The 20,792-nt window shown below is 54.3% G+C and overlaps 1 protein-coding gene across 1 annotated transcript; it reads right to left on the reverse strand.

Annotated features, from left to right (window-relative positions):
* Positions 1-974: 974 nt before the first annotated feature.
* Positions 975-8,529, reverse strand: SLC2A10 (solute carrier family 2 member 10). The gene is made up of 4 exons (XM_032592734.1): positions 7,155-8,529; positions 6,572-6,694; positions 4,483-4,618; positions 975-2,254 (listed from the first exon to the last, which is right to left on the reverse strand). Exons 1-4 carry the CDS (start codon positions 8,527-8,529, stop codon positions 2,176-2,178), a joined length of 1,713 nt encoding a protein of 570 aa, XP_032448625.1. The 3' UTR covers positions 975-2,175.
* Positions 8,530-20,792: the final 12,263 nt, after the last annotated feature.

Here is a 20,792-nt window from a genome sequence, read left to right on the forward strand (position 1 = left end):
CCCGGCGACAGAGGAGCCCCCCTCCCCCCAGCCCTGAAGAACGAACGAGTGTAGTTTGGACATGAAACGCGGGCTGAAATTTTTGTTTACGAGGGCAAAGCAATGAAAATGCGGGTCAGATTGTGTTTGTTGTATGGGGTAACAGCCTTCGAATACGGGAAGAATATTCCCTGAATTTGTCGTGCCACTCACGTGTCAGCCACAGACGCGACAGACGCGCTCGCAACGTGCATTGCTAACATTGTATCCATCACGCCCTTAAGCCTGGGACGCCAAGGAAGCGGTAAGTCAAGCCCCCACGGGCAGCGCTCCCCCAACCCCCCGGTGCCAAGACACCCCCCACGTGGGCGGTTTTGCGTGACCACGTGACGTCCTGCAGGCAGCATCGGGAGGGGGGTGGGATGTCCCCGTGTCTCTCGTAAGATACGCAAGGAACCTCCAGGGCAGAGCGAGAGGTAGCGAGATAAGGAAGTGATGGGTTTTTAGCACGTATTACTTTTGTTGTTAATAGAATTTATTGAAGTGTGAGCTTAAATAATTTAATTTCTCTAAATGGCTTTGTTCAACAACCAGCTGGCAAGAGTCCTGAAAACTTAATGACGGGCTCTCACGAGCTAGGCTGAGGGGCCTCCCGCACACCACTGGGTGCAAGAGAAGCATCTAGAACAAGAGGAGAGAAGCCGAGAGTCCAGAGTCCAGAGGCCACGGAGCAGGCACAGATGACCAAGGTCGTCCCACGTCAGCGCCCTGGGTCTGCGTTAGCTTTTCATTTGCCTCAGCATCCAGGAACTCATCTTTTTTGTTTTTTAATTTTTTAAGTTCTTATTTTTGAGAGAGAGAGCATGCATGTGAGCAGAGAAGGGGCAGAGAGAGAGGGGGACAGAGGATCCGAAGCGGGCTCTGTGCTGACAGCAGAGAGCCCGATGCGGGGCTTGAACTCACGAACCATGAGATCACGACCTGAGCTGAAGCCGGACGCCTAACCGACTGAGTCACCCAGGCGCCCCGGAACTCACTCTTGCCAGGCCCTTCCTCTGGTGACCTCTGGCCTGAGTTCCTTGCTTAATCTCTGACTCACCCCTCAGGGGCTGACCCTTAACAGTGTCTCAAAGGTGGGGGCCTCGGTAACTGAGGGTGACCAGAAACCCCCCCCCCCAGGCCCTGACTAGCTGGATGGGACCAGCTGAAGACCCTCCTGCAGTCAGACAGGGGTTAAATACACCCCCGGGGGCCCAATCATCCCCATTCTGTAGATGTGGAAACTGAGGCTAGAGGGAGTCGTTACCCAAGGCGACAGAGGCAACACCAGCATCCAGGCTTGTCAGCCTGCAAACCCATCTCCTTTCCGCAGGGCTGTCCTGCACCATCCTGGAAACAGCTCCCAGGGCTTGCTTCACACACCATGTCAGCTCTTGGATTCTAGTGCATACGATTCTGGAATTCTATTTACCATTCCCCTAATTAAAACTCACATCCCCTAAAGAGATGGCCGGCAGCTTGAGAGCAGGGCTCACGCTGAACCTGTGTTGAATTAGCAGCATTTAGAATTCCAGCTCATTGGCATCGGATGTGATCTTAAAGAACTCCTTGGTCCCGGTCCCCCATGGTACATATCGGGGAAACTGAGGCCCACGGTCATGTCGCGATGACACCAGGGAAGCGGGACTAGAACTCAAGCAGCCTCTCACCCAGTCTGAGCTGCTGGTGACTGTGGGGTCACACAGATCGTGACCTGAGCTGGCTCCCCTCTCACCGAAAAGTCCCAGCCGGATGGAAAAAGAGAGCTGAGAGTATAGTGTATCCTCATCTGGATTTGGGGGTGATGCCAAAAGAGACTTCCTTCCAGGACCGGTTCCTTAGAGGTTCTCTGAGAAAGCCCAAGGAGCAAAGGAGACTCCATGAGATGTTGTCAATATAGGTCCTGCAGGGACGTGCAGAGACAATGGGGAAACCGAGGCAAGAAGGCACATCGTCAGGGGCCCTCAGAGCCTGAGATTCAAAACGAAGACTTCTAGGTTCTCAAATTTTCTCCTCTTTCACCCGGGGCCAAACAGACCTCTTCTAAAGCATGGGTGACTCTTACAGGACCACCTAGAACCGTGCTCCAGGGGCCAGGAAGCTGGAGACTGTCTGCTAAAGCCATGGTTCCAGCACCTTCCCAGGCAGACGGATTCCTCAGGAGGCGGCAGCGACCTCGATGCGGGTGTATGGGATGCCAGCAGAGCTCTGCCGGGGGCCAAAGCTCAGGGCGAACCTGTCAAGGAGAGTCGCAGGGCGGAGGTGGCGGGGGCGGGGGGGGGACAGCGAGTGTCTCCGTCTGTCTCTGATGTCAGGGCTTGATATCTGAACTCTAGGGACTAACCAAAGTGAGGACTGCCAGACCCTGTCAAAGCCCCTCACTTTGACCTGTCTCCTCCTGAGGTCATGGCAGACCCAGCTTCCTTTCCCCACAGGCTGGTGGCCCGGCCTCCGCCGTGTGACCCCAAGTTATCAGCCTGCACTCCCCTCCCTCAGCTGCAATTACGTCCTGCTTTAGCCCAAAGCCGGCTTCCACCTGCCCGTCTGCCTCCTTAGCTCCTCATCCCAGAGGAGGCGGCTGGAATCTTCTCCCAGGAAAGCCCGTATGGAAGAGATTCCAGTGGCTCCTGCTATCAGATTAAAGCCCGTTTCGTGTGTGTGTGTGTGTGTGTGATCTTTTTTTTTTTAATGTTTATTTATTTTTGAGAGAGAAAGAGAGCGTGAGCGGGGAGAGGCAGAGAGGGAGACAGAGGATCCGAAGTGGGCTTTGCGCTGACAGATGTGGGGCTGGAACTCACCAACCACGAGATCGTGACCTGAGCCGAAGTTGGACACTCAACCGACTGAGCCCCCCCAGGCGCCCCTAAAGCCCCTGTTTCTCAGCCTCCCCTGCAGGTGGGTGTCGCCAGGTTCTGTACGAAGGATGTGGGTGGAAGCGACAGGTGCATCTTTCCAACTGCGTCCCCCTCTGGCCCTCCCCTCTGCCGGGACCGTGGCGGCTCACCGTCCCGGGCTGTGTGGGAAAGGTAATACGGAAGAGAAGGTGGAACGAGCAGAGAGAAGGAGCCTGGGACCCCGGATGACCTCTCGGAGCACAGCTGCCTCCCCAGCCGTGTTCCGAGATCCGTTTCCTAACTGACAGGGTTGGGCTGCTGAGGGGTCATCCAGAAAACAGGGGGTGTTCCCCTTGCAGAGAACAGTCAGGGGTGGGGAGGAGCAGGTTGGAGGCCGTTACACTGGACTAGTTCTGTGTCCCTTCGGGGACCAGGTTGGGTGGGACTTGGCAGGCCAGGCAGCTGCGGGAGGCGAGTTCTAACTCACTATTAGAATGACTTATTTTTAAAAAATCGTTTAGGGCCTCCCAGGAATAGAATGGGCAGTCAGGTGCTGGGGACTCCTTTTACTACAAGAAGTAACCAGGGACATTTGCCAAAGGCATGTAGGATTACAGGTCCCTTCTGATGCCCCTATTCCTCTCTTCGCTTATTTGAATGGCCTAAGGCCCCACGAGGCTGAGACTCTCCACTCCTCGCTATGATCTAAAGACCTGCCATGATCAAGCTCCTACCGACTCGGATGGTCTGATCTTCTACCCCTCCTGCCACCCTCCCTCCCTCTGCTCCAGCCACCCTGGTTTCCTCGTTGTTCCTTGCATATGCCAGATACGCTCCCAACCTCAGGGCCTTTGCACTTGCTGTTGTCTTTGCCTGGAATGCTCCTCCCCCTCATCTTTACATGGCTGTCTCCTTCTCCCGAACTTAAATCGCACCTCCTCAAGGAGGCCTCCCCTCTCTGACCACCTACTCTAATTTGGCCACAACGCCTTGCCCCTCTGTCCCCCTCTCTGTGAATCAGGCCTTCTCAACAGATTTCACTGTTTCCTTTTCTTCCAGCTACATATCACTCCCCAAAATGCTCTTGCTGATGCCTTGATGGGCTTGTTTATTTTCTGTCCCTACTCTCAGCCTCCTTTCTGCTTGTTTATTTAAGTCCCTACTCTCAGGGGCTCACTGTTTCCGAAGGCCCAGACACTGCCTGGGACAGAGTAGGGGCTTAATAAACACCCACTGAACTGAGTAGATTAAGCCCACAATTCTCTGTGTGTGACTTTAAAAGGCCACCGTTATAAAATTTTCCTCTACGCTTCTCTGATTCTAAGATGCTGCGACATTAGCATTTTACTATTCTAAGCTCATGTGATCCCATAACGGCATGGTTTTAAAATTCCCATGAGCCGGGCCTTAACGTCACATGAAATTCTGCTGTAGGTAGAGATCAGCGACTCAAGGGAAACAGCTCCTGTATGAGGCCAAGACAAAACTGACCGCATCCAGGCACTAAGAGGGTCAGGAAGAGGAGAAAAACGCTCTCTTGCACGCAGAAAGTGTGAGGACTAAATCCTGAACTGATTTGCTCAGGATCTGATGTGACTCTTTCCCAAGGCCCAGCCCCGTCCCCTCTCACCGTCTCCTCTGGAACAGCTGGTCTATCTCTGCCAGTGACTGGCCTTTGGTTTCGGGGACAAATACATAGATGAAGCCCAGGCCGAGGACAGCGGTCAGCCCGTAGAGCAGGAAGGTCCAGGACAAGCCGATAGTGCCTGGGAACAGGAGGGCGGGAGTGTGGGCAGGGGCCCAGCCCAAGCCGGGGAAAGGAGACAATGCGGGAAGGGCTTTGTTGAGGCAGAAACACAAATTATGTTCCAGAGCCATTACCATTCTCACCTCAGAGGCCATGACCTCTGAGCAACCTCCCTGACCAGCTTGGCCTCCATTTAATCCCCAAGCCAGCAAGGAGAGAACTGGCCTGGGAGTCAGGAGGGCTCGGGGCCAGTTGTCTCCCTACCTGCTGGCCTTGGGAAGGACGCGTTGGCCCATATGTGAAATGGGGGTGGTCAGGGTATGATACAATTCTCATCACTCCCTCCCTCCCCTCCCCCACCTCCCCATCCTCCCTCCCTCCCTTCCTTCCGTCCATCCTTCCTCCCCTCTCCTTCCCTCCCCTTCCCTCTCCTTCCCTCCCTTGCCTCCCCTCTCCTCCCGTCCTCTCGTCCTCCCTCTCTTCCTTCCTCCTTTCCTTCTTCCTTCTTCCTTCCTTCCTTCCTTCCTTTCCCTCTCCTTCTCCCCCTTTCTCTCTCAATTATTCCACATAAAGGGGATGCTCGAAGGCTGAGGCAATAGGAAGCAGCCTGGCTTCCCTAAGACTGGGGGTGGGAGACTGACACTGTGGGCAGATCCTTCCATCAGCCTTTCCCACAGGCCCCAGGGGTGGCTGTGCCTTTGAGGAGGAAATGCTTGGCTGCAGAAAATGGGAAAATAACTGAGCCCTAAGAACTGTGCCTTGGGGCTCACAGTGAAGGAGTCCTTCCCACTTTGGCCCTGGTGACCAGTGGTCTTGGGCCAGGAGCATCTCAGCAACTCGGAGGTCCTTTCTGGGTGTTCTCGGCCCAGAACACTCCCCCTCCCCCCCCCCCCCCCCCCGCCCAACCCTACCATGGCTCAGACTGGGTTCGAATGCCAGGTAGGAAGAGATAGTTGTCATCCCAACTAGATAGAAGATAGAAGAAGCTGACAGGTGGGCATGAGCCTGTTTGAGCCGGTTTAGAATAAAAAAGCTCACAACTCTTATACACCCTGGTCTCAGACACATTCTCACTAGTGTGGGTGTAGACTGGCACCCAATCAAGCCTGGAGACTTATACATTCTGCACCAAGTCTGATTTAGAGAAGTAGGGACTTTTCAAAAACTCCCCTGCTTTAATGGTAAGGGCCTTTGGGTTACGGTGAAGAAAATGGGCTTGTTGGGGGGCGGGTACCAGAGCCCCACACTCAGGTCTCCAGACCCCCCCGTTCCCCCCACCGGGGGCTCGTTCCCTCCCCTCCCACACCAGTCAGATGGCTTCCAGATGCAAGACTGGACGTTTCAGCTCTTCCCTCCTTCAGCCCCAACTCCCAACTGCCATTCAGGCCGGGCTACTCACGGACGGGGCCTGGAATGGAGTAGAAGCTTCAAAGGTCGTGTCTTCTCTCGTCGTGGTTGCCTTGCCTCCTCCCCCCTTCGCGCTAGCCCTCCTTTGCGGAGCCGCCCCTCCAACCTCTGTCCAGGCGGTTGGGTGAAGCGGTCCCCCACCCACCCTGACTCCAGGGGGTGGTATACACCCCAGGACGGGCATCAGAATCTTACAGCCCTCCAGGCAGGGATGGGCATCCCAGGACTTGGGTCAGAACACCGGGAAAGAAACGCTCTCCTTCCGCGGGGGTGCCCAGCCACGACATCCGCAGGTGGCCGTCTCGGCCACCACGAGGCCGGGCTGCCTGGGAAAGAAGCCCACCGCGCGGCCGGCAGAGCGGAAAGAGAGTGGAAGCTGGTGACAGCTTTGTGGCAGCCCGTGGGTCAGCCTCCCGCTCTCCGCGACTTAAGACAAAAATCCTCCCTTTGGTTCATAAACTGGTTTGCACTGGGTTTTATGGCACTTGCACCCCCACAGGTACAGAAGCCCTGGCTTCCCGGATCTAGAGGGGACGGGACCTCGGAATGAGGTCACAGGACTCACCGATGAGGTCGAGGAAGGAGAGGCTGACGAGGAGGTTGCTGGCCCAGTTGAAGCTGTTACAGAAGGCGAAGGCTCTGCCCCGGATCTCCGCGGGGTAGATCTCGCTGAGGACGAGCCAGGTCACTAGGACAGGAGAGCAGGGCAGACTGGTGGGTTGCGGCGGGGACCGGGGCCTGGCACCCCCCGGTCCAGCGGGCAGCCCGCAACCACAGAGTGTCAGCCCCCCCCCCCCACACCCACTCCGCCCGCTGCCTCCCTCCTACTGCGGTAAGAACTCCTTCTGAGTAAACCCCGAGTGAGCTATCCAGGGGCAACATTCAGGTCTTCTGAGGCTTGAAGCTTCACTAATTTGGGGGCCTTTGTAAGGAAAAAAGAAAAAAAAAAAACCAACCAGGAACAGGAAATTAGGCCCCGCCCTCCGAAGGAGTGCCCACCAAGGGGCACGGCCAGTGGAAGCTTCACTGGCCTCACGCTCAAGCCACCTCTGGTGTCCTCCTGAGACCCTGACTGACGCGGTCCCCAACCTTTCCCGCTGGGTGGGGTAGAAGGCCGCAGAGTCACCTGGGAGAGAACCCTCACCTACCTGGTCCAAATCCAAAGGAGAAGGCGCTCACAAAGACCATCAAACAGACCAGCGCGGCCCAGTGCAGCAGGACGCGCTCTGGGGCAGGAGGGGGTGCCGGGGAGGCGGGGCTTAAGGCCGGCAGGGCCGGGGCCGTGGGGTCCCCAGCTCCGGGAGGAGGCTGGATCGTCTCAGAGGTCGACGAGGCCGGCCTCCCTTGGTTCTCACTGGTTGTCGGCGGTGGAGGGGGAGCCATGGCCCTCGGCAGGCCGGAGTCCCCAGGGAGGCCTGACAGCCTGGTGGCATTGGGCACGGCCAGGCAGCTTGGGCCGGAGGCCATGGGCACGGCAAAGCTGACAAGGCCTATGCCGCTGACCGACAGGGCCATGAGGGCACAGCCGGCCAGTAACAGGGCCCTGCGGCCCGCTCGGTCCACCAGCCCCATGGCAGTCAGGGTCGCCAGCACCTTCACGGCCCCGAGTCCCACAGAGGCCAGCACCGCGGAGGAGCCTCCCCGGAAGCCCACCGCCTGGAAGATGGTGGAGGCGTAGGACAGCACATTGGGCTGCCCCGTCAGCTGCTGGAAAATCACCAGCCCCAAGCCCACGGCGGTCCGGCCTCGCATGTTCTCCCGCGCCCTGAAGAGGTCCAGGAGGGAGGATCTTGGCCTCGCCGGGCCCGGCTTGGAGGTCCCACCTCCCTGGAGAGGAACGAGGTCCTTGGGCGCTGCGGTCTCGGCGGTGCCAGCAGGGAGATAAAGGAGGCTGAGCGACTGTAGGAGGGCAGGTGCAGCGGCCCAGCTGAACATATGCCTCCATCCCCAGGGGGCACCAGCCAGGGCGTAGTTGAGTGCATAGGAGAGCAGGATGCCCGCGGTGACGCCTGCCTCGTAGAGGGACACCAGCACGCCCCGCTGCCGCGGCCCCACCAGCTCTGACACATAAATACAGCAGGCCATGGAGGAGAGAGAGATGGCAAATCCAGCGGCCAAGCGCCCCAGGACCAGCCAGGCCAGGGAGCCGGCCAGGCCTAGGCTCAGGCTGCCCGCCAAGAGCACCAAGTTGCTCCCAAGGATGGCTCGTTTCCTGCCATACTGGTCGATGAGGACACCGCCCACCAGGGAGGCGAGGAGAGCCCCCAGGAGCAGGCTGCCCACCAGGAGCTCCTGCTCCGAGCAGGACAGCCCGAAGTCCAGCTGCAATGGCAACAGGGCACCCGATATGACTGCCAGCTCGTAGCCGAAGGTCAGGCCACCCAGCAAAGACACAGAGGCACACAGGGGCAGGAGCAGTTGGGGACGGCCTGGAAAACAGAAGCGACAGGAGCGGAGTTCAGGACGGCTCCTCGCCAGAGCATCCGTCCGTCCAGCTTTCCCTCCATCTGTCAACCCCTCCATCGGTCCATCCAGCTACCCCATCAGTTACCCGTCCATCCACCCGCCCACCCGTTCATTCATTCATCCATCCATCCCTCGCCCACCCATCCCCTCCCCCCTTCACCCGCCCACCCCTCCACCCATCTACCGTCATTCTCCTATCTGTCCGTTTACTGTTCCATCCGTCCACCCACCAATCCGTTCATCCCTCCGTCCACTCCATCTATCTTCGCCCGTCGAGTTATTAATCAATCTATCCATCCATCCCTTCACCATCCACTCCTCCATCCGTCCGTCTCCTCCCTCTACCACATATTCATCCGTCCATTCCCTTCCTCTGGCCCTTAATTCACCATCCACTTATTTACTGATGCACCTGTCCACAGACACAACCATTTTTGTATTCCCCCGTCTTTGTATTCCATCCCTTCTGTACCCGTTCACACACTTACCCATCCATCCATGCATGCACCCATCCGATCATTCAAAATTTTATTTATCTGGCATGTACAACATGCCAGACTGTGTTCTTGGGGCTGGCAGTACAATGGCGTTGTCGTTATATATATATATATATATATATATATATATATATGGCAGACATTTATATATATATATATATATATATATATATATATATATATCTTCAGGTGGTGATAGGAGTCACAGAAAAAGCAGGGAATGTGGGTTGAAACTGATGGAGGAATTCAGTTTTAAATAGGGCAGTCGGTTAAGGCTTCTCTGAAGAGGGAAGCTTTGAGCAGAGATCTGAATTGAGTGAGGGTGAAAGCCATGTACAATCTGGGAGAAGAACATTCTAGAGAGGGAACCGCAAACACAAAGGCACTGAGGCAAGACGGTTTTTGGTATGTTTGAACAATAACCAGGAATATTAATAGCTAGTGCTTACATGGCACTTACTAAGCGTGTCTTAAGAACTTTATGTGTACTTACTCCTTGAATTCTTACCACAATCCTAGAACATATTATTATTAGCATCATCCTTTAAGGCTCAGTGAGGGTAAGAAACCTTTCTCACGGTCACACAGCAAGTGGTGGCCGATGTCGCCAGAGAGGGCAGGCTCTTAATCGCTGTGCTCTCAGCAGAGGTCAGGGTGGCTCCGGTGACAGGAGATAAAGAGACAGGAGAAGTAGGCAGGGGCCTGATCACGTGGAACTTTTTAAGTCGTGAAGACGGTAATGAATTTCATTCTTAGTGGAAGGAGGCAAGTCTTTGAAGGCTTGAGCTGGGCAGAGAGAGGTGATCTACGGAGGTCACCAGCACATGTGACTCCCGAGCCCTTAAAATGTGGTCAATGTGATTAAGGAACCTCATTTTTTATTTTATGTAATTTTAATTAATTTACACGTAAAAATTTCTGGCTAGCAGCTACCATATCGGCACTGCAGTTACAGGTTACTCTTAATTCTTCTTTTTTAAAAAAAAAATTTTTGATGTGTATTTATTTTTGAGAGGGAGAGAAAGAGACAGAGTGCAAGCAGGGGAGGGGCAGAGAGAGAGGGAGACACAGAATCCGAAACAGGCTCCAGGCTCTGAGCCGTCAGCACAGAGCCCGACGCGGGGCTCGAACTCACGGACCGCGAGATCGTGACCCGAGCTGAAGTCGGACGCTCAACCGACTGAGCCACTCAGGCGCCCCAGTTACCCTTAATTCTTCATTCACATGCTTACACTTAGATATTTCTAGATGCATCTAGACTATTCCAGCAGTATCTATCTCACCCACGCCCATGCTGGTCCTGACAAGAACATTGATGATACTACAGCCAGATTCACTGTTTTCTCTGGACCAGGCACTGCTTTGAGCACTTTCAGTGCAATAACACATTTGACTTAATGTAACTTCATGTGGTGGCATTTATATTATTTATGAATGAATAAACTGACCACCAGAGGTGAGGTGACTTATCTCAGGTCAAAAGTAGCTGAGCCTGGATTCAAAGCCAGGCAGGCCGTCTGGCTCCACAATCCACACCCTTCACCACTCCATTACAAAACCTTGGCAAATGGTGATTTTGCTCTCTTCTCTCTTGCCTCTACCTCTCCCCATCTCTGTCAGGCAATTTTTGTGCAGGGGAAGGAGTTTCATAGGTGGAAGGCTCACCCCCCATTTCTCTTCCCCCTTCTCCCTCCCAGCCCTGCCCCCTGGGAGGTAACCCCCTACCTTTCCCTGGCTGGCCCCGCGTTTCCTGCGCACGACCCGTGAACAAACCCCCTAGGAAGATTGTGCGACCCAGGTCCTGCCCTGCCTTTGCCTCCCTTTGCCCCCATCTCCCTCGGTTCCTGGAGTTCACCGGCAAGAGGGAAGGTTCTTTCCGGCCGTGTGAAGCAATCAGGTGAAAACAGAATTTGTTTGCCGTTTCCTCAGCTCCTCTTGAGTTGAAAGGGAACCCAGCCAAGGGACTCGGAGGCAAAGGTGACTATCGACAGGTTCCGCTGGAAAATGCATCAGGGCAGATTCGGGTCACGGTGGGAACAGCAGAACAGCAACGATAATAGTGAGACAGAATAGTAATGCTACCGGGTGTCATTGATAGAACATCTCCCCCACGGAAAGACTTTAGTGCCTTCTGTTAACTCATCTTCACAACCGCCCCGAGGTGGTGCAGGTGCAATTGTCCCCACTTTACAGATGGGGAGGTAAGGCTCAGACTCTTCTCACAGGCGGGAAGCAACAGCATCAGGCCTCCGACACTGATCCAAGTGACTCCCAAACCCATATACTTAAGAGCTCTGCTGAACTGACCTCAAGCAAGAAGGACAATCAAGGAGAGGCGGGGTGTGAGGAGAACAGGGGTGTAGGTTCAGAGAGGGAGGGGAAATACTGATACATTAGCCCTCAGGGAAACCCAAGTCACAAAGCATAGTGGAACGACGGTGCCCCAAGAAACCACGAAGGAGAGGCCCCAAGGAGTCAAGGCCATTAGAACGACGAGGGAAGCACATTCCCTTCCTAAAGCTTTCCATGGCTCCCATCGCCTGCTCGATCAGGTCCTTAGCATGTCATTCCAGGCCCTACCTGAGCTGAAAGCCCCAGCCGAACGCGTCGGTCACTTTCCCACCCCGGCTCTGTCCGCACCTCCCCACCTGCCTCCCGCAAGCCCTGCACAACTGGTTCCCAGCACGCACCATCCATTTTCACGCCCAACTACCCCTCCTGCATTGCCTGTGCTCCCCACAGGTCCACGTATCCTTGTGGGTCCCAGCTCACGGTCACCTCCCAGAGGGGTCTTGAGTTGCACGTGTCGGGTATTTGGCAACCCCCCCCCCACCCCGGCCCCAACCCCGTCCTCTCTTGGGGCTCTGGTCTTCTTTGCCCTTTGTCTCTCAATCTGCTGGTTTGGGCAGAAATGGCCGCCCCCACCTCCACCCCCACTGCCTCACTCCAGGGCTGTGGCCATGACCCAGATCTGACCAACCAGCAGGTTCCCAGGCCCTGGGCAGCGATGAAAACCACTTGGCTGAACCTGGGCCAGTGTATTTGCTCACTGTAGTTTACCTGCTTGGAGCAGTTGGGTGCCATCTTCCCCCTTGGTGGGGGCGGGGGGGGGGTGGTGGGAGGGTTCCCATGTCTGAGGCCATGGGATTTTCAGTGACTACCTTTTTTCTTTTTTTTAAATTTTTAAAAATGTTTTTATTTATTTTTGAGACAGAGAGAGACAGAGCGTGAGCAGAGGAGGGGCAGAGAGAGAGGGAGACACAGAATCCAAAGCAGGCTCCAGGCTCCGAGCCGTCAGCACAGAGCCCGACGCGGGGCTCGAACCCACGAACCGCGAGATCATGACCTGAGCCTAAGTTGGACGCTTAACCGACGGAGCCACCCAGGCGCCCCTCGCATCCAGCACTTCTAACGCCCTTCCCTGTTTATTTGTCTCCATGGTACTTCTCACCCTCTGGAAGAACAATATATTTTACATATTCATTGTTCTTCCTGACCAGAATATTGGCCCCCAAAAAAGAACAGGAATTGTTTGTTTGTCCTTAGCTGTCTCCCTGATGCCGAGGACAGTTCCTGGCATTCAGCAAATACTTGTTAAATAAACAAGATGATGGAATGAAGGAACTCTGGGGGGCTTAGGGAATCCAGAGAGAAAGGATCTGGACTCTTGGGTATTTGGAGACGTCTAGGGCCTGGAAGCGGCCACACTCCACAGCAAGTAGAGTAGGTTCTGGCCCCCCAAGTTCAAGCTAGCCTGGGTTTGGGAACTGCTCTCCCTTGCTATGAACTATCCGTCTACATATAGGTTGTATGTGAAGCTGTCTCACACTGGAGGAAATCCCTTAATCCCCTAGGCCCCTCCCTGTGGAGGACAGGGCTTCCCAGGGAGAGAATCAGGGAGTAGAGGAAGGGGCAAGAGGTCGGGTTTGGGGTAGCTGTATCACCAGCTGCAAGTCCCCGGGAGCCTCCCCTGGGTGACCCTGGAACAGCGTCTCAGCCAGAAGTCACAATGCTTTGGGGCCCTCCCCTACCGGAGATCTGCCCTGGCTTTCCCTGAAGCTTCAGGGAGAAGGCGGAGCAAAACTGAAATATGCAAATACCCTTACCTGGGAGGCTGGCCTCCAAATGTCCCAACACAGCTCATACTTAGGGAGCACTCACCACCGCCGGCCAGACCGCCACTTCTGGAAGCTCTATCTGTATCAGCCGACTTAATCCCTACAGCAAACCTATGACATGGGCCCTGCTGTCATTCCCATTTGACAGATGCAGCAACCGAGGCACAGAGAGGTGAAGACATTTGCCCAAGGGGGCAGTTTTGTAAGCGACAGAGCAGAGGCTCACCTTGGCCAGTCTTTGACTCCAGAGTCCCAACACTGGGTGTGATGAAAAAGGAAAGCTCACGTTAAGTGACCGTTCACCGTGGGTAGGTGGGGGGCCGAGCCCTTTTTGTGCATTTGCTCACCATTTTCACGGCTGCCTTGTGATAAGCGTCTCGTATGTGGGTCGTTCCATAGATGAGGAAGCCGAGGGCCAGGGAGGTTGACGAGATGATGGACCCAGAAGTGGGAGAACGGGAGCTGGAACCCAGGTCTATACACAGGACCCAATCCCTGAGAAAGGGAGCCCGGGAAAGCAGCATGGGGTCTCTGGGGAGGACACAGCCCGGTGCCAGTTCGATTGTACCTCTCTCCTTCACTCCCACTCAGCCCCAGTTCTGTCCTTAGGTGATGTTCAGTCAACAGCTGTTGAATGAACTTAGGAGGCAGCAAAGGGGTAGGAGGGGAAGGTGCAAGGGATCTGGGTCAAGCTGAGTGTTCTTGGGAGGACCTCTCTGGGCCCAGGATTCCCTCGGGCTCTGGGGCAGTGTGCCTTGAGGGTTAAGAGCATGGACTCTGGAGTCAGAGCTGGAACTGGTGATCAGTTGTGCCATGACTCTGCATGAGAGGCTGGGTGGTACGGTGCTTAGGAATGCAGACTGGAGCCAGAGTGCTGGGGTTCCATCCCAGCTTTTTTACTCCACAGCTGTGTGACCTTGGGCAGCTCCCTTAACCTCTCTGAGCTTCCCTATCTACAAATGTGGCTATTAGTCATATCTGCATTGGATGCCTGTCTAGCTTACAGCCACTGTTAGCTATTACGATTCTCCACAGAATGATCCAGAGTTGAGTTTTTAAAACACAATTAGGGTCATGTTCCACCCCAGCTTAAAAGCCTTCTCCAGCTTCCCCTGTCATTCGGAATAGAATTCACACCGCTCACCATGGCCTACAAAGGCCTACACAGTCTAGCCCCTTGCCTAACTCTGACCTCCCTCCCACCCTTTTCCCCTTGCCCACTGTGCTCCTGCTACACTGGCCTGACCATACCAGCTCACTCGTGCCTCAGGGCCTTTGCACCTGCTATCCCTCCCCCTAGAAGCTCTTCTTCCAGATCTTAGCACCAGTGCCTCCTCTGGCAGGCCTCTGCTCTCTCCCTACCTAAAGAAGCCGCCTCCCTCTCCGGTATCACATGACCTTATTTTGTGTGTTCCCCCCGCATCCTATCACTCCTGGAGGTTATTTTATTCATTTACTTGCTCATCCAGCTTCTCAACTGGAATGCCAGCTCCATGGAAGAGAGGACTATCGTCTACTTTGTTCCCCGCTGAGTCCCACAGTAGAGGGACGAATGACGGAGTGACCACACGAGGCTCTGGATCCAGAGAGCGACATGGAGAGCCTAGTCCCCTGTAGCAACGAAGAAATTCTCTATTCCCCTCCCACGGACCCACCCAGCCCCAGTGCTGGATTCCAGTCTCCCGTCTCCCTCATCGAATGTCTCGGAAGCAGAAGTTTCGCCCGCGTTGCTCACGGCAGCGTCCGGAGGCCTGGCAACAGAAGTGGTCAGCAAACTGATGAATGAATTTGCTCCTTTCGGAACCTCGATTTCTTTATCTGCAGGCTAGGAGCGGTCTCACTGGCGGGGGGTTGTTGTAAGGCTTGGAGCGGTCAGGAGAGGGCCTGCCCCGGGTCCGCAGCTCAGTATCAAGTAAAGAGCACTCTCGGGTCACTTTTTTCTGGGCAGAAGGGAGCCTGGAAGGAAGAGCGCCCGCGTCCCCTCCCAGCGCGCAGCCAGCCAGGCCCGCGGTCCCCACCCGAGTGGGTGGTTGGTGGGGGTGGGGACGGTGCAAAAGGGGCGGGGCGCGCACGGATGGGGTCGTCGGGGCTCCCCCGCGGCAGCGCCCGATCTCCACTTACCCATGGCGAGCTCGACTCCCGTGCGAGCGAGCGGGGGCGCCGGAGCCGGGGGCGCATCCCCCGCCGGAGTCCCCGCCTCTGTCGCCCGACAAACTTTCCGGCCCGCCTCCCGCCCTCCTCCTCCCCGCCCGCCTGTCCACAGCGCCACCGCCACGTCGGCCGGGCCGGCCTTGGCCCCCTGTGCGGGACCATCCCGGCCTGGCTGGGGTCCCCACCCACTGTGCTCCTCCTGGCTCCCGCCCACTGTCATCCCTGTTGTGGGGGACCCCCACATGCTCCTCTCCCCTGTGCTCCCTGCAGCCCACATTACTAGTCTGGCCTCTCCAGCGTGTATACACACACACACACACACACTCACTCACTCATGTGTCTACTGGGACCGGGACACTCACATACCTGGTTCAGCCACTCAGACGTTCCCTGGATTCCCTGACCCTTCACTGGACAGTTGGGACAGTTGGGACACCTCCCAAGTACCCACAGGCACTGTGGTGAGCCTTAGCCACGGGCTGGAAGAACAAGACAGACTTTTTCTTTTTTTTTTTTTTTTTTTTGGTAATTTAAAAAAAAGTTTATTTTGACAGAGTGAGAGAGCGCACGCAAGCAAGTAGGGGAATGACAGAGAGAGAGAGAGAGAGGGAGAGAGGCTGATGCCGGGTTCAGCCATGAGATCATGATATGAGCCGAAGTCAGACGCTTAACTGACTGAGCCACCCAGGTGCCCAAACAAGACAGATCGTGTATGTGTGTGTGTGTGTGTGTGTGTGCGCGCGTGTTCTTGTGGAGTTTGCTTTCTCGTGGGGGAAGAGAAGTACATGACTTCAGGAGCCAGAGACGCACCAACAGTGATTAGGGCTGGGCGGGGAAGGAAACCAGGCTGCTGGATGTACAGGCCCAGGTGGCTGTTCCAGCTGGGGGCCTGGGACAGCTGCCCTTAGGGGGGATATCTGAGCTGAGACCTTAGGTACCAGGCAAAAGGAAGGGCAAAGGCGAAGGCCTCCATGGAGGGAGCTTGTGGAGTATAAAGAACAGAAGTGAGGCCATCGTGTCTGGAGCACAGGGGGAGGTGGGGAGAGCGGAGAGTGGAGGGAGATAGGGCCCAAGGGAGGGGCTGGCCAAGGCCAGATCGGTTAAGGCCTTGGGAGGTCAGGGTAGGGAATGTGGATCTTATTCCAACGGACACAGAAAGAATCGGGGAGGTCCAGTGGGTTACGGGGAGCAATGGCGGAAACGGGAGGACCCGAGTGACGGAGGCTGGTGGGAGGTGAGAGAGAGGCTGATGTGGACTGAGGGAGTGGAGGAAAGTAGGAAGATGGCAGATAGACTCAAGAAGGACTCACCGACTGGGAGAGGAGCAGCTTGGGACAGAGCTCGGTTCTGGCTGTGCGGCAGTTAAGGTCCTCATTAGGCATCCATGTGGAAATAGGTAGGCAATTCCATATATGAGCTTGGAGCTCTGGAAAGGAGCCAGGCTGGGGACACCCCACTAATGCTCCTTCTCGAGCAAAAATGCACGTCTAAGGTCAGCACTCACACGGCCACGGGCTTCTCCAAACTCTCAATGCGTGTTCACACAAACACACTCATCCACGGGCATCCACAGCCACACTCTCACCCAGCAGGGATCATGTGCACACACACACACACACACACACACACAGACACACACAGACACACACACAGCCATCTCAGCAAAAAAAGAAGCATCGACAACTCCTTCTGAGCCAGAGGACCCTTGTACAGTTCTCAAAATAATAATGCCTGGGGCAGTTTGAAACATGGCTCCAAAATTCTTTGTTCCATCCGTTGAAATCTAAGTGGGCTTGGGACTGCTTCAACCAGTAGGTGGCTCCAAGTGGCCCTGCGTTGACTCCTGAGACTGAGTCACTGGGACAGCGACACCTGGAGCCCTGCTGATCTCTGTGACTTGCATTAAAGTCATGAGGGTGGGTACGTGCTTGCTGCCGGCCTCTATCTCCCCTAGAGAATAGAGAATCCCTCTTCATTTGTTTCCCCCAAATGAGAAAGGAAATTATCTAATTGGTCCTTTGGGCAAGCATCTTCACACACGGCTTCCCTTGAAGGTGGGCAGGACCTATTAATTCATTTCCTAGACAGCAAAATGATGAATGTCATCTTAGAGATTAGGTTATAAAAGATGGCAATTTCCATCTTGTTCGTCCTCTCCTGATGTCTCACTCACTCTCTCTGATGTAAGCTGCCCAGTGGAGAGGTCCAAATGGCAAAAGGTGAGGGTAGCCTCCAGGCAATAGCCTGTGAGGAACTAAATCCTGCCACTAATGAAATAGTCACACCAAAAAACAAAAAAAGAAAGTCTGTGACGATACAAAAAAAGGGGCACCAGAACTCATAAAAGTTGGATTTTCTCTGCTCTGAAAAGTCAGAGAGGGCCTCCCTGAGGAAGTGACATTTGAGCTGAGCATGGAAAGATGTCTGGATGGGCTGAGGCAACAAAGGGAGGGAAGAGCAATTCTGGCATAGGAAACAGCAGGTGCAAAGGCCCTGTCGCAAGAGGGAACCTGATAAGAATGAGAGACTGAGAGCAAGTAAATGTGTTTGAAGATCAGAGAGCAAACGGGAACTTGGTGGGAGACGAGCCTGGAAGAAGGACATAGGGTCCCACGCAGGACCTCGTGGGTCTTTAATCCTAAACACAATAGGGAGCCGATGAAAGGCTTTAAGCTAGGTTTTCCTACCATAGGAGCCAGAACCAGTCTGACCATAGCAAGCTTGGGACTTGCAAATATGTTTGTACAGTGGATTTTCCAAAGGAGGGGTTCAGACAGATTTGGTAACCATGGAGATGTCTATGTGGACACTAACAATTATGATAATGAAGCCACAAACTTGGGAAACCGGGCGTTATAAATAGAATTTGTTCCGGGTGAGCTTTGAGTAGTCTGGGCTGACGAAAGGTGCTGGAAACCACACTGTGCCAACACAAAGGGTCTGATGTCTGAAAAGGTGGCTCGCCCTGTGTGTGAACGGCGCGCACGGACTGCAGAGCTGAGGGCTGGTGCCATAGCAACCCTTGGACGAAAGGGCCTTTCTTCAGTATTTCAAACAGGGTCCCGATGATGGGAGAAGGAAAAGGAACATATGCAGCGTTGTCTGCCATCCACACCCTCACAAGCAATATCTTATTTAATCTTAATAAATAATTGCCACAGTAAAACTAATTATCCTCGCTCTGAGGATGATGAATCTGAACCTCGGAGAAATGATATTTGTGCCTAGCTCCCTTCCTCCTTGCTTCTAGAGCAGGTCTCTGTCTGTCCAGGCCCAAAATGCCAGATCCTGGGGCGCCTGGGTGGCTCGGTCGGTTGAGCGTCCGACTTCGGCTCAGGTCATGATCTCGAGGTCCGTGAGTTCGAGGCCCACATCGGGCTCTGTGCTGACAGCTCAGAGCCTGGAGCCTGTTTCAGATTCTGTGTCTCTCTCTCTCTCTGCCCACCCCCCGGCTCATGCTCTGTCTCAAATATGAATAAACGTTAAAAAAATTTTTTTTAAATGCCAGATCCTTACTTTTCCCACATCGTCTGCAGTTACAGCAAAGGCACGTGGGCCAGTCGTGGCCAATGTCCTGTAGAGGAAGCCTGGTGTGAGAGGAGGGATGTCCAGCGAAGTGTTTTTTCCCAAATAAAGATGTAGAGGACATAGCACCTCTCTTCTTTAGACAGATGTGTTTGTGTCTTCATATCACGTGTAGAGCTTTGGTGGCCAGCTTATGACAATAAGATGACAAGTGAAGGGACCAAAGCTGAGGCTGGCGAAGGGCACGAGGGTAGAAAGATGGAAAGACCTTGGGTCCTTAAAATTAAAAAGTGACTGAAGGACGCTTGGGACCCCTTACTTCCTAAAATTTTGTTCCGTCAGATGATAAATGAGAGTATTGTTTACCCAGAGTAAGCTATTTAGCTGACCAATCTGCTACTTTCAGCTTAAAATATCAAAACTGTGGCAGTCTAGGGGCGCCTGGGTGGCTCAGCCAGTTAAGCGTCAGACTTAGGCTCAGGTCACGATTTCACAGTTCCTGAGTTCAAGTCCCGCGTTGGGCTCTGTGCTGTCAGCTCAGAGCCTGGAGCCTGCTTCGGATTCTGTGTGTGTGTGTGTGTGTGTGTGTGTGTGTGTGTGTCTGCCCCTCCCCCACTCATACTCTGTCTCTCAAAAGCGAATAAGCATTAAAAAACCCCACAAACCTATGGCCGTCTACTAATTGCACCCTGTTCTAATTCCTCCCTTACTTCCTTTTAGTAATAATCTCCCCAAGTTTTAGTTGGGTTCACGGCTGCCCTGCTAGAGAATATGTCTTCCAGCTTCCTTTTCAGCTTCGGGGGCTCTGCGACTGCGTTCTGGCCAATAGGATGTGAGTGGAAGTGACGTGTGGAACTTTGGATCAAGTTCTTAGCTGCCTGTCCTCACCCTCATCCTCCTTCTTGCCAGCTGGAAGTGCTGGACAGCTGGGATAGACTCAGAGAAGGTAGCAACCGGTTGAGGATGACCGATCGATACTTTTACATAAGAAAGAAAGGAAGCTCTCTCATAATGAAGCCATTATTTTTAGGTCACTGTGTTATAGCGACTTATCCTGGACCCTCGCAATAACCAAAACACACAGGCATTCAGTGGCGGTACAAGTCAGGGTTCTTGCTGGAAGCCACACAAACCACCTTGCTCCAGTGTTTGAGCACGGGCAGCCAAGACGTGGAGTAACAGAGGGTCTTCCAAAGTTCAAGGTGGGTGTGGTGTTGCCCCTGGGACACAATGCTATCGGGAGGCCCCTTCCCTCTGAATAATGGATGCCGGGAGTCAACTTGATAGCTATTGTATGAAGTCCTCCCTAAATAATAACAGCTTTAATCTATGGAATGCTTATTATGTGCCTGGAAATAGTCCCATGGGTTTTACCTCTAGTGACTCATTTAATCCTCACAAAGCCCTCTGTGATAGATATGATTCACAATCTTATTTTGTAGATGAGAAACTAAAGCATAGAGAAGGTTCAATAACCTGCTCTTGCTCAAACATGCCAAGCACACTTCTCCCCCGGGGCCTTTGCACTTGCTGTCCCCTCTGCCCAGAACGCTCTTCTTCCAGGCATCCATCCACAGGGCTCAAACGTCACCTGTTCACAGAAGCCTTCTTCTTTTTGCATAGAAGCCTTCTTAACTGTCTTTTTTTTTTTTTTTTTAATGTTTATTTATTTATGACAGACACAGAGCACCAGCGGTGGAGGGGCAGAGAGAGAGGGAGACACAGAATCTGAAGCAGGCTCCAGGCTCTGAGCTGTCAGCACAGACTCTGGGGCTCCAACTCCGGAGCCCCGAAGTCACGACAGAGCCGAAGTCCGATGCTTAACCCACTGAGCCACCCAGATGCCCCTTCACTACCTTATTTACTATCTTACCGCTACCCACTCGCCGCCACCCTCCACTCCACCAGGGTGACCATATAATTTATCACCCAAACCAGCACGCTCCGAAGAGCCAAGAGGGGACACAATCGGTAGGTATCCTATTTCCGGAAAAGAGCCGCAGAACGGGGGGCAGTTCGTCGACTCCCG

This window comes from Lynx canadensis, chromosome A3 (genome assembly GCF_007474595.2).
Source record: "Lynx canadensis isolate LIC74 chromosome A3, mLynCan4.pri.v2, whole genome shotgun sequence".
Lineage (NCBI taxonomy): Eukaryota > Metazoa > Chordata > Mammalia > Carnivora > Felidae > Lynx > Lynx canadensis.